Source organism: Chanos chanos, chromosome 6 (assembly GCF_902362185.1).
Source record: "Chanos chanos chromosome 6, fChaCha1.1, whole genome shotgun sequence".
In the NCBI taxonomy this organism is placed as follows: Eukaryota; Metazoa; Chordata; class Actinopteri; order Gonorynchiformes; family Chanidae; genus Chanos; species Chanos chanos.
In genome coordinates this window covers 40,801,649-40,822,847 of record NC_044500.1, presented here as the reverse complement: position 1 = coordinate 40,822,847, position 21,199 = coordinate 40,801,649, and the positions used below count along the sequence as shown (strand labels likewise).

General features: G+C 38.7%; 3 protein-coding genes across 8 annotated transcripts; 1 reads left to right on the top strand and 2 right to left on the bottom strand.

Annotated features, from left to right (window-relative positions):
- Positions 1–161: 161 nt before the first annotated feature.
- On the bottom strand, positions 162–3,316 carry tada3l (transcriptional adaptor 3 (NGG1 homolog, yeast)-like). The gene is made up of 8 exons (XM_030777802.1): positions 3,098–3,316; positions 2,758–3,005; positions 2,528–2,633; positions 2,112–2,244; positions 1,804–1,907; positions 1,590–1,690; positions 1,163–1,354; positions 162–787 (listed from the first exon to the last, which is right to left on the bottom strand). Exons 1-8 carry the CDS (start codon positions 3,305–3,307, stop codon positions 595–597), a joined length of 1,287 nt encoding a protein of 428 aa, XP_030633662.1. The 5' UTR covers positions 3,308–3,316; the 3' UTR covers positions 162–594.
- A 1,537-nt stretch (positions 3,317–4,853) lies between these two features.
- LOC115814005 (actin-related protein 2/3 complex subunit 4) lies at positions 4,854–7,160 on the top strand. The gene is made up of 6 exons (XM_030776716.1): positions 4,854–4,866; positions 5,479–5,597; positions 5,687–5,798; positions 5,895–5,990; positions 6,225–6,395; positions 6,600–7,160. Exons 1-6 carry the CDS (start codon positions 4,864–4,866, stop codon positions 6,603–6,605), a joined length of 507 nt encoding a protein of 168 aa, XP_030632576.1. The 5' UTR covers positions 4,854–4,863; the 3' UTR covers positions 6,606–7,160.
- Positions 7,161–8,926: 1,766 nt separating this feature from the next.
- Positions 8,927–20,774, bottom strand: pfkfb4a (6-phosphofructo-2-kinase/fructose-2,6-biphosphatase 4a). Of its 6 annotated transcripts, none has more exons than XM_030776450.1 (14): positions 20,723–20,774; positions 14,853–14,969; positions 14,660–14,756; positions 14,381–14,447; positions 14,130–14,204; positions 13,983–14,039; positions 13,770–13,891; positions 13,264–13,471; positions 12,989–13,135; positions 12,800–12,904; positions 11,888–12,017; positions 11,611–11,673; positions 11,399–11,463; positions 8,927–9,028 (listed from the first exon to the last, which is right to left on the bottom strand). In XM_030776450.1, exons 1-14 carry the CDS (start codon positions 20,772–20,774, stop codon positions 8,969–8,971), a joined length of 1,365 nt encoding a protein of 454 aa, XP_030632310.1. In that variant the 3' UTR covers positions 8,927–8,968. The 6 variants fall into 6 exon arrangements, with proteins under 6 accessions (XP_030632310.1, XP_030632306.1, XP_030632309.1 ...); XM_030776446.1 differs by lacking the exon at positions 20,723–20,774 and adding an exon at positions 16,283–16,473; XM_030776449.1 differs by lacking the exon at positions 8,927–9,028 and adding an exon at positions 10,329–10,796.
- Between the last annotated feature and the right edge of the window lie 425 nt (positions 20,775–21,199).

Sequence of the window (21,199 nt, the reverse complement as noted above, 5' to 3'; positions counted from 1 at the left end):
CAATGAGCAGGCTGCACGACACTGGCTGGAGCATGCATGAGCGAGCCAGATGTTTTGCCGTTATTTGAAACACCGATGTCAAGCCGTTCATTTGAATATTATCAAAATGTCGTTTTAATGTTACGTACATGCACATGAGCGACAACGAAAATACACACAAAAGCCCAAAACAGGTAACAAAATCCACAATACCAAGTGATCTCGTGTATATAAAACCACATTTTTTTCCGTTCACAAAATATCTTGATACACTCCAACTGCATTTTGATGAATACTGTATTGTACAACTATATTTGCGACCTGTTATTAAAAAAAAAAACTGAATTGAAAAAAAAAAATATTCTGCATGCATCATAACCCGTGTACTTCAAAGAACAATACATCATTTACTTACAAAAAAAAAGTCCAAAAGTGGCAACAGCTTTCAACTGACAATTACCGAATAAAGGAAACAATGGACAAAGACAAACACCAGCATGATATGGCCACTCACAGTAGTGTATTTTCAGTGACAGATTAGTTTATTTTGTTAGCCTAAGACATCTGGCCCACCAACATACTAGAACATTACAAAAGAAAACCTCTGTAGTCCTTCTATCCATCTAGCAGTTTGAGAATGCTGTCTCTTTCTTTCAATGCCTTCCAAGCCTGATCTTTCTCTTTTTTTGTCGGTGTGCGTTTTTTCTGTCTGGCAGCCATGATGCGACGGAAAGCCTCCATGACTTCGTTATCGGACACACGAACCCGTTGTCGAAGCTCCTGTTTCCGCATCTCCTCTCTTGCCAACCTTCAGTGACAGTATACAGTGTCAGGAAGGTAACAATAAGGCAATGAAACATTTGAAGGAAAGAGAAGACAAAACATTCCACAAAATGACAGCCATAAGATGAATCCACAAGAATTTGATCTTGTGTGTGATCACATTTTATTGGAGCGAACACAATGAAGTTTAAACTACTTCAGTGTAAGATTCCTTCACTATTATTTACAATACTAGTTACCTGCTCAGCCCAACGCATTTCTGTATAATAACATCATATTTCTGGTATATGCTCTGCAATAAGCCACAGCCTTAGCATCCAACAAACTTTTTTGTTTATGAATACTTGTACACATTAATGTTCTCTGACTGATGTTATGGGCTCAGTGTATTGACTCTCACCGGAGTAGTTCTTGTTTACGGCCACGGTTGTGGGCACTTAATGCCTTCAGCTCTGCTTGTCTCTTATGTAGCTCCGCCAATACCTCATCCTCCGAGTCCCCACCAGTTCCCTGACGCTCCTCAGAATCAAGGAGGCCTTGTGCTATAAGCTCCTCCTTGATTCGTGCTTCCAACGAGCGTGTGTGAGGCACACTGTGGAGGAAAGCAAGTAAGAGCCTAAATATTATGACTGATCTAAAAGCAAACAAAATTTTAAAACACATATCTATAAATAAAAATGTAAATATAAATCAATACATACATACATACATACATATAGTATATTGACACACCCGTATTTGTATCATCTGGGCTTGTTCACTCCCAGGAGTAGGTGCCACAGCATTGGTTAAATGTAGGCTTTACAGGAGCATTATATGGGCTTTACCTAAAAGCTTTTCCTTGGCTGCGAGGTGAGGTACCAGCTCCATCATCCTTCCCTGGAATGTCTGGAATTGGGGAATCCTCCATAGGGGATATTATGTTTTCCTATAAAACAAAGATTGTTTTCTACTTTTTTCACCGTAATTTTCGGTAAACCTTCTTGTTTATCTCAGTTGAGTATAATTAGGCCCCTTGAAAAAATGTGTCATTCATCTGACCTCCACTAGGGCCTGCAGGAGGCGCTGTGTAAGAGGGCCAAAAGGACAGCCATCCTCTGGAGGGTCATGCTGGGACTCAGACTTTTTTAGGAGTGCATCCACATCTGACAACACAAGGACATATTCAATTAGTCAAAAGTAAAGCCTTCCTTAAGCGGTTAAGCAAGGACAATACACAAAGTTCTCTAAACTGTGTGAGGTCATGTGATCAGTAAAAGCGTAGGCAAACAGTCTTGTATATGTAAAGTCTCATTTTATGGTTTCCCACGTTAAGTAGAATGTTCTCTTGTGTTCAATTATAGTCTTACCTTTGGCATCAAGCTCAGAGAGTGGCCCCATAATGCCTTTCTTCTTGTCATTGGCCCTGGCTCCCTCCCTCTGCTCCTCTAACAGGTCCTCCTGTGCCCAGCGCTGAGAATAGTGCTTCCCCAATGCAGGGATCTAAAAGACAAGGAGAAATTTCATTCAATCATTTAAGATATAGCATTTTAAAAAAAATTAAGAAATTGAGTTTAAAATTCGCTGCCCCAGACAACGTTAAAGTATTATTATTATTATGAAACAAAACAATAGTAATGCATCATACACTTATTTAAATTGACCTGATACTAATACATTACTGAATATCTAGACTGTGTTGAATTTGACCTTCTCAGTTTTTACTGAACCTCAAGTGAAATGAGAGGACAAATCACAGTTTTGATAAATAGTGAATTAACTGTACCTTATAGTATTCAGCCTCATCTTCAGGTGGCTTAAGAAGTTCCTCAAGGACCCTTATCTCTTCATTGGTAATATCAGCACAGTATGGCTCCACTGAGGCCCAGAACCTTTGACAAAAACAGATATTTTCATATGTATGTATGTATATGAGATACAATAGGTTTGCAAGGGCAAGTAATATACAAGGTATGACAGGTTTCACAATTTTAGGGAACAGAATTGTGGTCTTACCTATTAGGAGCATCATTTTTAGGGTTGCGGGGAATCTCTTGTGGGTCATCGCCGATTTCGTACTCTTGGGCTTTCGGCTGCAAGTTCTTAGATTTGGGTCTGCCAGGACCAGGTCCAGTTCCATGTCCGCCTTTGCCATCTAGTTTTTGTTTCTTGGGTTTGGAATGGCGTGGAGTGGTTGAAAGGTCTTCTTTACCCAGCTTCAGAAATCTTTTGTCCCCTTTTTTGTCCTGCCAGTCTGTAAGAATCTAAAAGGCACAGTGAAAATAATTGCCTTTAATTAATAAAAATAATTAACAATACAAATTAAAATAAAAGGACATGAGAATATCTCTCTAACCTGTCTCTGTTCCTCTAATGCTCGCAGACGTCGACTGGCAGAAGAAAGGAGAGTCTCAAGTTCCAGCTGCAGTGTATCTAGTTCTTCTATGCCAATGCCATCGTCCTCTGAACGGCCTAAGACAGCAGTGTAACGTGGGCATAGCTTGACATGCTCAACTGGCTTGAAGTCATAGTACTTGAGTGGTGGACAATCCTTCAGCTCACTCATCTTTACAGGTGTTGGTGTCTGTATCTGTGAACGGTAAAAGAAAAAACAAACATGAAAAAAACAAATCAAAACAACAACAACAAAAAGGATCAGCTTGTCTGATGAATGATGTACAATATCTCCTGAAAACAAATTGTTTTTCCCCCCAGAAAACTCTTGCAACCCATGAAGCAACATGCAACAACCGGTCTGTGAAGAAGGTTAGATGTTCTAAAAAATAACATCCCATATCTCTTAACAACGCTAGATTTTGATATCCACGTTACAGCTTTCCCGATGATTATACCGTTGGAGACGCAGTGCACTACATTGTCATGATGCATAACGTGGAATCTCACTTCAGTTTCATAGTTTGTTTGGTGTGCAGCGCCCTTGAGAGGGAGGGAAATCTACACTTTAGGAAAATACAATGTTAACTTCCTACCCAGCAATAATGCGGTGAAACAATGTCACCTATATTTTTAAGCTGACTGTAATTTCAACGTACCTTTAGACACTCTTTTCAAAACAACCTCCATTCACTATCATTTACCGCATTTTTATCCTATAATGATAAATGAATCAGCTCTCCCACGTTGCTCCATATAACCAAAGTAGTTAGCGTGAAGCTAACGTAAGAAGCTATGTATAGCAGGTGATTTAGCAATGTTCTCGTATTCGACGCAGTGTATACTTATTGTGCACAAATAAATGGTTAAGGGCCCCGCATCCAGTATTTACTTTAACTGAGAATTGCCTGAAATGTGATTTCAAACAAATTACTTCATTTCATATTCTCTAAATTTGATTATAAATCGACATTATTTACCTCGGAAAAGGGGCATCCATTACTGGCAATACCATCTGAGGAGGCATGGGGGTGTACGGGCCATCAACAGTTCGGTTTCTTTTTTAAATTTATGACCGAATAGACCGTACAGAGTGCGGCAAGTACAAAATATAAGTGAAGCACATACCTATTATTAAACGAAGACTAACATTTACCGGTTTTCCCATCTAACTATTTTTGCGTACCATTGATATCCCCCAAACGCATGAATTGCAAATTTGCTAATGAAATGGTACATTCTAGATGGGAGCGGAGCAGCATGGCATCATTTTGCATGACATTCAATATAGCTGACATTTATTTTATATTTATTTGCTTTTTATTTACTGTACTGCAGTTGTATACCCTTATTGGTACAGATAAATATCCATTTTGGTACCCCCCCTCGTATTTCACTAAAATGGCTGTGCCAGTTTCCCTTATATGGACAAAAACTCGAAAACTGCTTAGACCCCCTAAGAACCGTAAATATGTTAATATGTAATACCTGTACATTTTAAATAAACAGACGAAATGATACCGGGGTGTCTTATGTGTACAATATTTTATTTAAAGAATGATGTTTTTCGTATTTGTGCGCACTCATGTTGTATTCAATATTTTTGCAGTTATCAAAGAGAATAACTACATCAACATAGCAACCGGTTCTGAGTGCGCACACGGACTTGTCTCCAGATAGCTGCAGGCGTGACGTAAAGACTTCCGTCTTTCTGAAAGAGCACAGAGAATGGTAAGACAATTTTGTCTTGATAGAATATAATTTTTTTGCAAGACAGTTTCTGATAATATTGTGAGAATTCCTGCGTTGTTTTCTCTTTTTAAAACGAGGTATTTAGGTATAGCATAGATTTAACTTCAGTGGTGTAAATAATGTTTTATCTCTTTTAAAAGTCTGGACTTTGCTAGCTAGTTAGCAGTGATCAGGTATGCGGTTGATTTGCAAAGTACCTGATTGCACGTCTCACCCTGCTCGCAGTGGTTTGAAATACTGCAATACAGACTACAGGAACGCATTGACCAGATACTTGGTTACGTCCACGATGAATATTGCAACCAAACCAATGTCATTATGTATCGTTACTAACTCGAACTGTCTTCAGCTGTTTGCGGAACAAGGGTATCGGAGTTAGCTTCCCCCTAACAGCAATGATAATGAAAAATTTGTGGTTTTGGAAATGTCCTTATGTGTAGTTGGTTTGTAGCGTTCAAGGTAACAAGGGTGTGAGGCTTTTTGATCGACTGCATTGGTTTGGATCAATGAACTACGACAACTAAACCTCTCTGTATATATCGTTATATGCTTGACAACACATTTGATGACTATGTCTGTGCCTTTTATTAGACCGCGACCTTGCGACCATATCTGAACGCCGTGCGCGCGACGCTACAGGCGGCACTGTGTTTGGAGAACTTCTCCTCCCAGGTGGTGGAACGCCACAACAAACCAGAAGTGGAAGTTCGGTGAGTCATTAAAATTGTACAGTAAACTGTCTCGTTGCATGCTTAAAACACACCTCATTACTTACCCATTCCCTTTTTGTTCATAACAGGAGCAGTAAAGAGCTGTTGCTACAACCAGTGGTAATTAGCCGCAATGAAAAAGAGAAAGTTCTCATTGAGGGTTCCATAAATTCTGTGCGAGTCAGCATCGCAGTGAAACAGGTCAGATATTTAAGTTTGCAAGCAAATATCAGTGTAGCATCCTTTAGTCTTAATATTTCAGACTTGTGGTTTTATGAATTCATTTTGTCATTATAGGCAGATGAGATTGAAAAGATCTTGTGCCACAAGTTCATGCGGTTCATGATGATGAGAGCTGAGAACTTCTTTATTCTTAGGAGGAAGCCTGTAGAGGTAAGTGAAAAGTGAGACTTTTGAATAGAGATAAAGAGATGAGAATAAAAGTGAGGAATGAGAGTGTCATTTAGAAAACTGCATAAAAGTTTTATTAAAATTTATTTAGAATGGACTTAAAATGGTTTAGGAAATCTTTTATAAACGCGAATAAGTGATGAAATATGTTGATACTGATGGTAATTTCCTTTTGAGTTTTTAAATGTCCCTGTTCCTCTTTTTGAAATGTTTTAGGGCTATGACATCAGCTTTCTCATCACTAACTTCCACACGGAGCAGATGTACAAGCATAAACTGGTGGACTTTGTTATCCATTTCATGGAAGAAATAGACAAGGAGATCAGTGAGATGAAGCTGTCAGTGAATGCCCGTGCCCGTATTGTTGCTGAGGAGTTTCTCAAAAACGTAAGGCTTTTTTTTTTTCCTTCCCCGCTGTTTTTACTAAAAGCAGACAGAGATTCTTCGTAGCAAAACTACTCAATTATTTATTTATTTATTTCGCACTAATGTTATGTGCGCTTAAGCACAATTTGTTAGTTGTTTATATTTGTTAGTAGCTATTTCATATGCAGTCATATTTTAAACAGTATATTTTGAATGTCTTTACAGTTCTGAGGATGTCTCGACGTTCCCTACGCTGGTCATGTAATCTGGTTAAATCTGTGTTGCCTATGGAGAGAAGCATGGCAGGCTTGCAAACTGAAGAAGAAGAAAAAGGAGTATACAGCTGACAGGCAATCAGCAAGAAAACTTTGCAGGAAAAAAAAAAAAAGACGTATCTTGTAAGATATATGCAGTGTCCCCTTTACCCTTTATTCAAGGTGCTCCATGTGCCCAACAATATTAACAATTGTACATTTTTCAAGAATTTAGTACCGTCATTTTCTGTTGTTCAGAGAGAAAAAAAAAATCAAAAGGTGAAGGCAGGTCCTTATGAGTATTAATTGATATTTGTGGGCACATGAACACTGTAAATGCATTGCAGTGGATACGATGGCTTGTTATTTTTATACATGTATTCTTATGTTGTCATTTTTGTTAAGATGCAAACATAAAAAAAAAATATGGATGTTTATATTTTGACAGCCAAACAGAATAATTGAACTGTTCAGAGAAATATCTGCGTAAATTCTGATGAAAAAGACAAATCCAATAAAATCTGTCGTGCTTTTTTTTGTACTTGTAGAGTTATTTCAGATACTTAACTGCTGTTCACACTAAGCATTTGCATACATGTAAAGCCGACTTTGATACAACGCTTTATATAAGTATGTAGTGAGAGTTATTCAAATTAACTTCCATTCACTACCTGCTACCCATTCTGCCTTCCACTGTTGTCTTTGCCGGAGTAGTTACATCAACATGAGGCTTGCCAAAATAAGATTGTATTTCTGTTCAGTAAACTCAGCTAATTAGGTGGCACAGGGGAACATATGACCAAGAGATGTTTTTCTCCTTAAGTTTCCTCAACACAAGTCACAATGTCATAAAAGAAGTACACGTTTCCTTCCTCTCTGCGGAACATCACAGTGTACCAGTCTGTCAGATGTGCTCCATATCTTTTCTACCAGTGAATGGAAACACAGAAGAGCATTAATTATGTCAGCCACAAGTACTTAAAACATATATTGATCAGAACACCATGTAAAACCACCACAAAATGTTTATTGAAGGAGAATTTCATATAATATACTAAAAACACACCAGTACAGTAGTTAATTTTTCACAAAGTTTGTTTGGTAACATGCGTCCCCTTGACATGGTTCATATGACAGTGCTATTCACGTCACAGAAAACCACACATGAAATATCAAAGCTTTACAGGTTTTAAAATACAACATAATATGCACCAGAAAGATGTTCTGAGTAAATGTCCACGCACCTAAAGCTCACTGTTTTGGCAATGGACCTTGTACTATAGAACAGATGGACCCAACTATACAAAACTCATATTTATAAACAATGTTGTGAAATGCATAAATATAACAGTGAAATTTTTTTTCTGCAACAACACAGTTGAAGATGTCTCTGCTCCCACGTTTAACACAAAAATTGGTTTGTACAGTTGTAATGTGTTGAGTTTTACTTCTTATTTACCTACATCCATCTTTCATTACTTCTTTCATTCCTAAAATCAGTTTGATGTATTGGTGAGACATTTAAATCTTACACTGCTGTATTATATGGTCTATTGTATGGGGTGCAAATTATCAGTAGAATTTTATTCCATCACAGTCACAAAAATAATGCCCCAAGCAGCTACTAAACAAGTGATTCAAATGAATTTTTTCAAAATTAGGGATTCAAATCTCATTCAAAAGGACACATAAAATATCACTCTAACTAAATTTCACATAAATAGAGTTTCATTAGACAGACAAATCTTATAGGTCTTGAAGTAAAAAATATGTTGATCATAAAATATATTTTCTTTAGTATCACAGACACATTCAGTAACACATGAAGGAAAAAAAAAACTAAAATAATAATAAAAAAAAGGAAACCAAAACACACACACACACACACAAACAATTGTTCTACCCCTCTCTCAAAGTAATAGAGAGATTAGAGTCAAATGATCATTTGTTAAAACAGTAACACAGTACTGACAAAATGAGCAGTGCAAAAACAGGAAACCTCCAGAGTCCATCCAGTACTTAATGAACCCGAACTCTTCATAATGCTAATGTCTGAATCCCAAGGCCAGCTGAGCTGTGCAATGTAAACGCTATTTCTGATACAGTAAATCTTCTCCGGCCAGTGGAGAGACAGTAGCCAGCATGCTACGTCGACAACAGGTATGAACACATGAACACACGAGACAAATCTTTCACTCTGAATCTTCAGTTAAATTAGATATTATACTTTAAAAGGTCAGGTTTTTTTGGACTTGGACAAATCAGTGTTTTCTAAAATCATAGGTGATGCTGGACAGAGAACAGCAGAAGGGAGGCCATCCTGAACTTCAGCTGAAGAGGTCACAGATGAGGGGGGACAGTTTGCAAGGCATCTTCTTTAGTGCGATGAACGTTCACATTCTGTTGAGAAAAAAAAAACAAAAAAACACACTGAAATAGTTCATTTACTGAAGTCAAGCTCTTAGAATTATCTCATTAATATTAGACTACGAGTCTCCTAAAAAACCTGAATCATGATCAGTCACCCTGGTGAAAAGACACCACTACTAAGGAATGAGAAGAGCTGATGCACTTCTTCAGTAACACATTGTCATCGTATTGCTTTGGTACATTGGCTGAGAGGTTTCTCTGTAGTCTGTGGGAGGATTATAGCCATAGACAGGGGACGTGAAATGATTGAGTCATTCACACTCACCATGATGTTCGGTGTAAAAATCTTTGAGCAGCTAGTGTCAGCCACTGACTATTTTTTGTCAAACACAGACCTTTAATAATCATCATCATCATCATCATCATCTGGCGGCTCTCCATAACTACCAGAAACTAAATTTAGTCATGTACTGAAACATAATTGTCTAATGCTTAAGGGCTATGTTTATGACTCATTATATTCAAACCGTGAAAGTCTTGACTAACTCTATTTGGTCATTGTTTGTATTAAAACTGATCTTTATATCATAATCATGGATGGCCATGGAACTAGCATTACAAATGCTAAAAAAAAAAAAAAAAAATCATGCTGGGTGTTTTGCTTCAGTGAGGTGAATCCTTCAGCCATGTTAAAGTGAGATGTAAGTGAACTCAAGCCTTAAACGCTTGTTTTGAATGGTTGTGTCTCAAATGTCAGTGGCTTTCTGAACGTTGCCCAGGCCAAATTGACAACCATCCATTCTAATAATTTACTGTACCACTGTGCCAAGAGGGTGAAGAAAAAGGAAAAAAAAAACATGCAGATATAGTTTCATCAATTCATCATACAAACATGAAAAACAGCAGTCACATAGATTAGATTATAGTCATCGAGTCAAGCAGATTTTATTAACATTGTCAGTAGATGATGCTCAGCAGGGGGGAGTTGTTTTACATTGCAGACCTCCTCAGCCTACTCAATGAGAAAAATCCATACAGGATATACCAGGAGTGCACCGAAAAACTTCAAGGGCACGTTCTACAACCCAGTGGTGGCTCAGTGAACAATCACATGATAAATAAAAATGGAAAAACTAAACAAAAATAAATTTGGCATCACAGACAAAACAAAAGCTTATAAAATCAATTAAGTTTCACAGTAAAAGTGCAAAACACATTGGCTGCATTTGGCCATCCAAACTTTGGAAGCTAAACACTAGAATGTGCGTTTCATATATATATATATATATATATTACATTATCATAGAGGTGTACATACACACACCAAAGTTCGAATTAGTGTTGTATGATTCATGATTAGCTGCTACTGTCCTAAAATCCTATTATTGTTGTACTGATCTAAAGTGTCTCACAGGAACTACTTGAAACCAGAAACATTTCATTCTTGACAAACAACACATTTGCATAAAGAAATCTCACTGAATGAATCCTTAAAATAATTAGACCCTAATAGCAGGGTTAATCACATTTGAACTGGATTCCAGTTAATTACCACGGCATTCTATAGGATAAAAAAAAGCTCTGAAAAAGCCGTATTTCCTGGTGTATGAAGCTCAGAAAATATATTAGTATTAGTATTATTGCTCTGATAAGGCCCAACTGGGACAATTCTAGCGAGTGAATGCCCTGTCCTCTTGAGTAAAGACAGTTAGAGGGATAGGGAAGGACAGACACTATGTCACTGGTGAGCTGGCACTGTTAGCAGAGCTTCCTCTGCCATCCGCGAGACATCTACGTTCTGTTCAACAACACAAAGACATCACAGAACACATCAGAAACACAGGAAAGAGCAGCAGGTTTGGTGAACCAAGCATCAAACAACATTCACCATCAGACAGAAACAGAAACTGATCATTATGTGAAAACTGGAGGCTCTGATAAGAGAAATTGTGAATATTGAGGAACGCTGTTAAATAAAAGTTAAGACACAGATTTAAGGAGTAAGGGTGTAGGAAGTAAGTGGGTGTCGGTATTGTGTCAGAGACACTTCCCTGAGTATCCAGTAGGATGAAGATAACCTACTGGAGAATATGTATGGTTTTTTTTTTTTTTTTTTTTATATAGGTAACACTCTTGTACAGTGATTGCAATCATGGACAATCAAAGCCCTGTCAAATGGGCCTCTTAAGCTATCATTGCTGTAATGAAGCTCTGTTTTTATTGCACCAGCATTAACTGATGAATATAACTAAATAAACAGGGCACAGAGCACAGTCCATAATCCCCTCATCAAAAATGAGGATGAAGGCCTGCTCACACAGAGTCAATGAACAACAGTACACTGCACTTAACCTTGATCAGAGAGTACTGTTATGTGTGTGTGTGTGTGTGTATTCATACCTCTGGTCTGTCTCTGTGGGTATTTACTGCCTCCACATTCAAGCAGATAGACTCCACCTTACAGCCTGGCATGAAATAATGTGCAGTAATGTATCAAGTGAGACACCTTATAGAAAGATTCAACAAAACAATCTCATCTGTAGCCCTAAGTGCATTAACACATGTCTACCATTAGACAGAGAAACTGAACAGTCAGGAAAAAGCAGTCTTACCATAGGCCACTGGTGTGAGCTTCAACACTGTGTGCAAAGGGCACTTCAAATAAGGCAGCTCCTCTAAGGGTAATAAATGATTTCAATTACACACAAAAAAATTTTACTGTCTCTTATTAAGCAAAAAGTCATCCAACTATTTGAACTCAGCTGTCATTTTTTTGTAATTATTAATAACTCCTATAGATCAGTAGTGATTGAATTGGTCACAAGCTTCCCATGGGTAGACCTAAGTGAGAGCTACGGTTTAGGTTCAGTAGGAGAACTAAACACCAACCTGCTGACTTATCAAGGAAGTACGCCAATAGACAGCGCATGACTGCCTGGTGACAGATAACCAAAACGTTCTCTTGACGTTCTAGCTCCATGATCACAGGCTCTAGACGCTGAACCAGGTCCTCATAGGACTGCACAGAGAGGACAAAATAATTATACCCACCCCCAACAGTCTTAAGGGCCATGATCAGGATTCCGCTTTGAGGTTCAAAACAAGCAACAGATCATAACGCCTGCAGAGAATGTCCAAACAGTGGTCCACCATTTAATAACCCAATCCTGCTGTAGATGCTATATAAGTGAATAACTGTAACTGGTAGGAAAGCTTATCTAAACATGTCGTGCTGGTTTTGACTGAGAGGCATTAATTCAGAGTGCTCTATTGAGCAGTCCCAGCGAGGGAAACGGTAAAAGGCCCAAAGGGTAATGATGTGTGAGGTGCTTGCTATGGACACAACACGATTAGACAAAATAAAAACACATTTTCACATAGCTGAGAGAACAACCTAATAGGTTTGTTTATTCCTGTTGCTACAAGGCTGATCCGTCAGATGGGCAGATTAGCCTGCGGGTAATCGTCAGTTGGCTGAGTAGCCATTAACCACCTGGCCACAGTTTTCCCAGCCTGTGAGAAACTAAATCTGCCAAGGTCTGAGTTACACCACCGCTTCGACAGCTTACAGAGAGAAACGAATTCAAATAGGGGAAACGAAAACGTAGATTAAATTAAAGAATAATGGTTGCATTCACAGGAAAACAACAGTAGCATTCTTTGAACGCTGTGAGTAAATCACACTCACACAGGTGCATAACAGCTCATAAGTGGAACGTTCTAGAAATGAAGGTATGTTAATGACTAAAAAGAATGTTCCTTTAGCTGAGGGTAAGGATTAGAGGTAATTAAGAGACTCACTTCTCCCTTTGGGTATCGGTAGCGGTATTTGTCCTGGTCCCGTAGGGCGAACTCTAAAGGGTAGTGTTCCTGGATCTCTTCATACATCATCTCCTCACAAACACCCTGGGAACCAAAGGACAGTCAGTCATCTTCCACTTAATACGCAAACTGGACAAAACAAGGTGAACTAGGTTGGTTTATACTCACAGCGTCGATTTCATTAAGAGCCTTCCACTGCTCGTAAGGCACACTCAGTGCTTCAGCTGTCTGAATCGTCCTCTTCATCTGACTGGTCCAGACCTTCAGATCACTGATGTCCTGCTCCTGAATGAATTGGCCCAAACGTTTGGCAAACTGTAGAAAGACGTAAAGCAAAGAACACAAGGAGAGAAGGTAAGGGAGGACACCGAGAGCTGCTCATTTGGATACAGGAAAGAATATAATGTATGGGTGAGGGGGTCTGAAAAGGGAGTCAATTATACCTCCTTGCCCCTTTCTGAGAGACCGGAGTCCCCACCGATGCGACCCTTGACATTGAGATCACTCTCGCCGTGCCGGCACAGGTAGATGGAACGAGGTGTGATATGAATATTCATGAGGTAGTAAACAATACGGCTCTGGATGTGGTCCTGCACCCGGTTCACCAGGTACCGCCGGCCAACATCAATGATCTTAATGTAGGACAATTCTCTGTGCAGAGGAGAGGACAAACACAGATATTTTCAGTGGCACTGATTCATTTCACTTATTAAACTGTAACTCTCAACGTAAAATAGTAACGGCTTCAAAACATCAAGCTAAGCCAGCACAAGAGAAGAAAAATGATCAGACCCAGATAAATCCAACCATCCATCCATCTATAACCCTCTCTTCCCAAAACACTACTGCAGAGATTCTCTGACATTTCATTACTGTGAGGAGATTTTTATTTGACACTGGTAGTGTTTTTTTTTTTTTTTTTTAAATATTTCAGATTTTATATTCTTACCTGTCTAAGACCTCATCAAGTGTCTGGTACGAGTTCTCATAACATTTTATCCTCTTCATAAAGTCTTCCACAGCTTCCTCTGTGTTGCAGTGGGTGTAGTCTGGACTGCCTAGCTTCACTTGCTGTGCAATAAAATTCACAAATTTCAAGCAACACAGCATCTACGAAAGGCAACTTTTTAAAGATATTAACAATACCCTCCAGAGCACTCACCACAATGTTTTCTGCAATTACATCAGGGTCCTCACAGACAGACTCCACAAAGAATACCTGTGAGGGAAGGAAATCAGTCTTAAAAGTTCAGAAATTACAGAGATTACTAAACCAGTAACAATCACTGCGAGATGTCAAATACAGCACCTTAAAACCATTCTGTTCAGCAAATCTGATGATGGTGTCTCTCCTCTCCCTTGTAGTGTTTGTTGCATCAAAAACCTGTAGATGAGAACAGGTAAACCATATAAGGGTAAACATTTAAAGGACAATTCATATAGTTGTCACGACAAAGGAATTATTGAGATGTTGAGTAACTGATGCTCTACAGTAAAAAGATGGATATTTATATCTAGTAACGAGTCATTCCAGAGATTTTTGAACATAGATTGACTCACTGCCACTTGGCCTCCCTCATCTGTGAGATATTGCCGTACGTCATTGAGAGCTGCTGATGCACACTGCCTGGGGAATAAGCAATTGACATTATTACTGAGTGAATCTGAGTTTGAACTCTTGTCATCGAAAACACTTTTCGGCTGAGTAGCGGAAGTGCTTAGAGTGGAAGAGTTTCAACTTTGTGCACATACGCAACACAGAATTAAGTCTTTTTTATCTTTTTTTTTTTTTTTTATGTCAACACACTTATCCCACGCAAACTGGCTTTATGCCCTTACTTCCTAATCTTGAGGCCCTCTTCATTGTCTGGACGGAAGAATTCAAAAGACTTGTAGATCTTCACAAACTCCCTTCTGTACTGCCCAACATTGAACTCTAACAAGGTGGAAAAACAGGGATTGACGGTCATCACAGTCTCTTCATGATAACAAATAGAAATTTCCAGTTAGTGACTCTAAATTATCAATGTACCTTTGGTGGGAACACCAATCCAGTTGAGGTAGCGTGTGAGCTTCTTGGAAATGTAGGTCTTTCCCCTGGCTGGAAGGCCCACAGTGACTATAAGTGTGGGGCAATTTGTCATGCATACTGAAATAAGAATGAATGAGAGAGAGAGAGAGATGACAAATGACTGAAAGAACTGACAAAAAACTAATGCGACACAATGAAATGGCTTCACACTGCCACATCTTATCAGACAGAACTCTAACCCCTGTTTATTGAAGAAAACCTCAATGTCTTGATAAAAATCTAAATCTTTCACTCCTCCCTTTTATCAAATGCTGTGTGTTAGACACACCGGAGCAGAGTTCTCTGCATTCTTATCAGATACAAACTTACACAATTCAAAACACGTGGCAATCTACTGTAATATATGTACAAAATTCATATTTCTTATCAGGAACTCATGTATAGTATGCTGATGTGTTTGAATGATTACTTGCATTACCAGGAAACTACACAAGACGGATCCTGGAACTTTTGATGATCTGTTTGTTCAAACAGAGGTTTTTTTTATTATTCAAAAGAACTGCATTAGGTTTGTCTGCCTGACCAGAAAGACTGGAAATCACATAGTTCACATTAGTACAGAGAAAGAGCGTTGAAATGGTAACAACGGTGAAAGTTCACCCACATGACCACTCTGACCACCTGAACTGCCTGTGAATCAACAGATAGAACCACAATAATACAGCTCTGTTCCATGTTTACCAAACGAATATCATACACCGAACACAGACAAAAGCCTTTTCCAAATCGTCGGAGCTTTTAAAGAATACAAATAAATTCGGGGACTCTCGGGGATAAAGGGATATTCTCGTTTTTCTCTAACACGGGAGCATATGTGTGTGCTTTTTCGCGCTTTTAAAAGTACACGACCCTTCCCTCGACTTTTAGTGCTGATATAACTGAGAGAAGTGGGCCGCGATGGGAATTCAAAACATTCGCTGTACTAAATGTAAGGCAGTAAAATTTCCTCAAAAAATAAAATATTTAGTTCAGTCAGCCTCATATAGCATTTGGTTCAGGGTTCCAGGTAACTAGAGATGACGTAGTAGTTTTCTCACAACGAAGGTAAATAACTTTACTTGAAGATTGGGTTCTGCTTTGTATTACGATGAAACATTTTCACTTGTGTGTTGATTTAACGACCTTAAAATCAATGCGTCCAAGACATTTATCTTATGTTTATGTCATTTATAAGACATACTGGCTCCATGGTTGCCAACCCAAACGTGTTATGGATACGCGAGCCTGCATGTTAACCCTACACTGAGCCGACAGAAAGATTTGAGAACTGGAGCAGAAAATGTATTACATCTGAATAGAGCATCACTGGCTGAAACGCAGCGTGTAGCCGGCTTTTCTTCTTGCATCATGCTCATGCAGTATCTACATACCCTTCCTTTGAAAGATGTGTTTTTCTGGAAGGCCATTTTTGCAAGGCATCCATATTTTCTTCAGCGGATTTTGGGTGAGTTCTCGTGGTGGTGTTGTATTTGTAAATTGCTCGTCGCCGTCCACCATTAAGCTCATTGTGTATCTCGTGGTGTGGCTAACCGGCGTTGTGTCAAGACGCAAGGTTGCTGCATCAACGCCTCCTACGACGAGGACTGCATGTCATATGGGCTGAGGAATATCAGAAGACTGCAGATACCGTAATGTCACGAAACCTTACGCACAAGACAATACAATTTCCTCGTCCTCATTACGACATTGTAATGGGATTCAAATTTATAATATTATGGACTCTGTCGCCGTTCACTGTTCGTAAAATAAACAGTTTAAGAGCTAAGGTTTAGAACTATATTTACACCTAAAACGATCTTAAGCAGACTCTACTTTAGTCGGGCCAATTTTGAAATGATGAACCAATATTAAACGTATTTGCCAAGTTCGCTTTGTGAAACACAACTGGCTATCTAACATCAGATAGCCAGTTGTGAAGCACTCTCCAGAACATCATTTTGAATTCGAGCTGACTGTCGCACTTACACTATGGGCTGGCTCAACAATGTGAATATGCCTGTCTGCTTTCAGAATTCCACCTCTACATAAACAGCGATTCGTCTTCATTCTTTTCGCTACTATGTCGCAACAATCATTTCTGCTAATATTAGTCTTTTTTTTTAATGATGAAAACAACCCCCCAGAAACAATATTAGTCTACTAAACCTAGCGTACTTTAGAGGGGTGAAGACCTACTTATTTTAACAACATTATTGCCGGGGTAACTGGCGTAACTTCGGGTTGATTCCACGGTGACTGATGTCACTACGTCGAGTCACTTTTTAATAGGGTAAAGTGTCATAGTAATTTAGGCTCCACGCGTACACGATAGACTTAATAACTGCTACTACGCTTCTCTGACCGCTCGTAAATTCTTAATCAGAACTCTACTTCGCCTGTTCTTGCATGTCCTTTGGATCTCCACGCTTTCAAGGCCTTTCTTATGGATTAACCGAATATTTAAGGGAACCATTACACACACCAGTGTAAGTGGTCAAAGAAAGAACAGCAAATATACCCTATGCCATACAACACTATTACTGTGAAACATTACAGAATTTTAAAAATCTTCAGGCAAAGAGAACCTAAATGTAGGATATGAAAAGTCTTGTCTGTTTTTAAGTTCATGCACATTGCTTGTTTTGTCTTTTACAATCATGTGCCTCCTTTCAAGACAGATATTGTCAGATACACAAGGCAAGTGTTTTAGGAATGCACAAAATCCATAGATTTATTAAACAATGGTTCTGTCAGACAGAGTATTTGTACATAGTCCTTTATGTTGGGCCATTGCACCAGAAAAGGTCACCCCAGGGATACATTTCGTTATAGGTAGAAATGTTTGTCAGAAGCCGTTCCGTTGTACACATCCTTATATTCGGTCTTTCAGCTATCAAGGTCACTTAACAGACTGTTTAAGTACATTGTAATTGGAATTTGTGCATTTGAGTCTACGTGGTCCAGTGCAACCTGGGCCTTGGCAGCAGCAACCATTCCATTTTAAACATTTATAAAAGTTTTGAATCCTATGTATAAAAAATTACACATATAAATGTAGTGTTGTTTGTAGTTGACCTCCCAAATTCCCTATCCAATTTTATGTGGTTAACTGTCGTTGTAACATATTGTCTGTGGTCTAGTGAATCCAACTAAATTCCAGAATGTTGAATGTGTGTCATTACCACTGTGAAAACAACCACATTCACATCTGGTCTAAGTAGATAATTCAAGATTTGTCCTCATGCTAGACCTCACACAACTATGGACAAGGTTATATGTATTTTTTGGATCAATAATTAAAAAATCAGTTCTTTGCTACTTTCTGAGAGCTTCAGTAGTAATTCAGTTCCTTAAGTCTATCTGTACAGATTATAGAGGGTTTAAGAAATATGCTATCAATTTTTGACCAAAGGCAGCAATGCAGAATATATCCATCTCAACATCTGAAAATGGTATGGTTTGCCCATAATGCGTAATGTGTTTATCAAAATCACAGCAACCTTGTAAAAATGTACCATTTGCAATACTCTTCATGTCCACATGGTGGCAGTCCAGGGCAACAGATTTCTAGCTATGACCCCAGTGGATTGTGGGTAGGTATATTTTCCACTGTTTGTATGTGCGGGTTTTGTTAAGGGAGAATAGCACCCCTCAGGTATATGATCAACAACCCTATCCAGTTTGAGACAGACACAGTTTCCTCTATTAACAACAACAAGCCTTGGATCAAGACGATACTTAAATTTTGGTAACTAAATATCAGTTTCTCCTATTCATAATTCCCTCAAATATAATAACATAATTCAGCGATTTGTATCAGTTGCATTCAAGGGATATACCCCAGAGGAGTCAGAAACTTAACATATTAACCAGCGTGGAAAAAAAAATCAAACATATCAGCGTATTTGAACAAAAATCATCATATACAAAGACATGTTCACAACACATATCTATTTCTTCAGAACAGGAGGAAACAGAAAACCTCAAGTCCACAAGCAAGAGCAGTGGTGCAATGATTTCTCAATATGTTACCATACGTCACAGTCTGCCCAACAGTCTGTTATAGTGAGTCAGAAGTGACACTAATACTTCATCATGTTTCTTCAGGTGTGCATGCTTATTGTCTGTTTTGGTTTGTTAACAGTCAGTTAAGAGAGAGGCCTATATATGGTGAGCTTGTGACAAATGAAGGTAATTTGTAATGAAAGCTAAGGTTGTCAGTGTAGAAAGTACATGTTTGGTTTTGACATACAATCAGATGTAACAACGTTGTGTATGCCTCTGTGATCAAATGGAGTTTAATGAAATTCAGTATCCCAGGAATGGTTCTAGTTTGTCTGAAAGTTAAGTTACATTAGAACAGCATGCTTTTGATATGCTAAATTGAAAAATATTGGTAATTTTGGTATCTGAAATGTTTTGAATACTGGAAAATTAATGAGGCTATTTGTAGGCAAACATTGTTTATACTTTGTACAAAAAAACAGCCATCATCTAGAGAAAAGAGGAAAAACACCAGAACTGCATAAAATTTGAATTGTATGACACAAACTGTCACATCCTCAAACTCTCTGGCAGTCACATATTGAAATAATGATAATGGAAATATTCTTTCTTCCTCTTCTTGAAATTCTGATCCATGGCAGATGTATCTTGCACTGGATAGTCAAAGCATGTGAAACTGATTCAACCAGTATAACCCATTGTTTATCCCAGTCCCCATTTTCTTTGAGTAAGTTGGAATGTGCACTATGCAATGTTTCAGCACTTTAAATTCCAAGAATGGCTATGGCATATGAGTAACTAACAAAGAGCAAGGCTCTTCTCCATGGAACGAGATGCCTAAAATCCCCGAAAACCAACTTCTCCTTTTAAGAACAGGAGGGGTTGGCCCTGAAACAAATCCCCTCCCCTGCGATCACCTCGTCATAAGGTTGTATTGACTCAGGACTACGTAGCACACAATCTTAGCTATGTTTGAAATTCAAGAATTTCGTTCCATAGTACACCCTTTGTATACAGTGCTGTTAAATTAAAATGTGCAAATAGAACATGTACCAAAGATTAGTTGAAGTTACTGCCTTTATTGTGCCATTATAAATGTAATGTTTACAAGTGTTTTGGTATGATTTCAACGACTGTTTACTATCGTATCTTCGTAAATTAGCCTACACTTAAACAGATTTAACTTCTACCTTTCCATAACTCTAACCATGGCACCTAAACCAACAGAGGTAACTCATACATGAAATCATGTAGCAATTAACCAACATTCAGCTGCCACGAACTTGACCATGGACTCGTACAAATAGAAAATATAATCAAGCTGCGACCTTAAGTAGCCCACTCTGAGGTCCCTTTCGGGTGAATGAATGAGTTGCCCTGACAAAAAGAAAATCAAGCAACAAAACACATGTTGATCGATTTAACCAAAATGAACCAATTCCTCTTGCAAATCACTACAGTGCCGTAATACACTGAAAAAAAGAAAGAAAAAGCCCCATGTAAACAGGCATCAGTGGTTACACGTATTTTAATTAACGTTTACCAACAATCTGTCGTAATATAAAGCCATAAATGCAGGTTAGAAGAAATACATATTATGAGCACAGTTTGAGATTACAACGCATACCATATGTATAATGCGTTATTATTGTAGGCAACATAAGGTCTCTTTTACAGTTAAGACTGAGCACACGCCGCCTACGTGACAAGTCTTGTTTACTTCTTCCTCCTCAGAACGTTGTAGCGCTAGCAACCTAGTAACTGAGAGCACAGCTTGTTCCTGTAACCAGCTCCTTAATGCAGTCCGTCAAAAACCGATTCCTTACCTGTCCTGTCCAGGTTCTGTGTGTTTTTGGATCTGCCAGCACCCCTCATCATCCGTATTCTGTGGTGCTGCTGCTTGTAGAATCTTAGTGGTCGAACGAGGTAAGTGTCCTGTGCGCGTGCTGCTCGTTCCCACAGACTGAGACACGCCGCAGCCAGTAGCTCAAGGTCTCACAGTATAGCGTAATGTACACACCCACCTTGCATTGGTAAGGATTGAGCCCAAGTTTTCATTCTCTAAGAGCTATCATTTAGCAATGCGTTCATATATTTTGGGCACAGCTTGCAGTTTACAGAGTAAACGTTACATCTTTCCCCCATAAACCTCTATTTAGACCACTGAAATAATAAGTAGGTGAAAGGTTAACCAGCTCTCCCGTTTTCATCGTCAAATTATATGTATCAGTGGCCCTGCTGCAGTATGGGGTGTCTTGTACACTGTCCGGCTCAACTCAAAATATGGAACAATAAGGAAGGAG

Coding starts and splice junctions, on each gene's coding strand:
- pfkfb4a (XM_030776446.1), bottom strand. CDS start 16,418: ATGAGCTTAATGGTGGACGGCGACGAGCAATTTACAAATACAACACCA. Junction 14,205..14,380: donor ATGAGGGAGGCCAAGTGGCA/GTGAGTCAATCT, acceptor TCTCATCTACAG/GTTTTTGATGCAACAAACAC. Junction 13,892..13,982: donor TAATTGCAGAAAACATTGTG/GTGAGTGCTCTG, acceptor TTTATTGCACAG/CAAGTGAAGCTAGGCAGTCC.
- LOC115814005 (XM_030776716.1), top strand. Junction 5,598..5,686: donor AAACCAGAAGTGGAAGTTCG/GTGAGTCATTAA, acceptor TGTTCATAACAG/GAGCAGTAAAGAGCTGTTGC. Junction 5,991..6,224: donor TTAGGAGGAAGCCTGTAGAG/GTAAGTGAAAAG, acceptor GAAATGTTTTAG/GGCTATGACATCAGCTTTCT.
- tada3l (XM_030777802.1), bottom strand. CDS start 3,307: ATGAGTGAGCTGAAGGATTGTCCACCACTCAAGTACTATGACTTCAAG. Junction 1,908..2,111: donor CTCTGAGCTTGATGCCAAAG/GTAAGACTATAA, acceptor TTGTGTTGTCAG/ATGTGGATGCACTCCTAAAA. Junction 1,691..1,803: donor TCCTGCAGGCCCTAGTGGAG/GTCAGATGAATG, acceptor TTTGTTTTATAG/GAAAACATAATATCCCCTAT.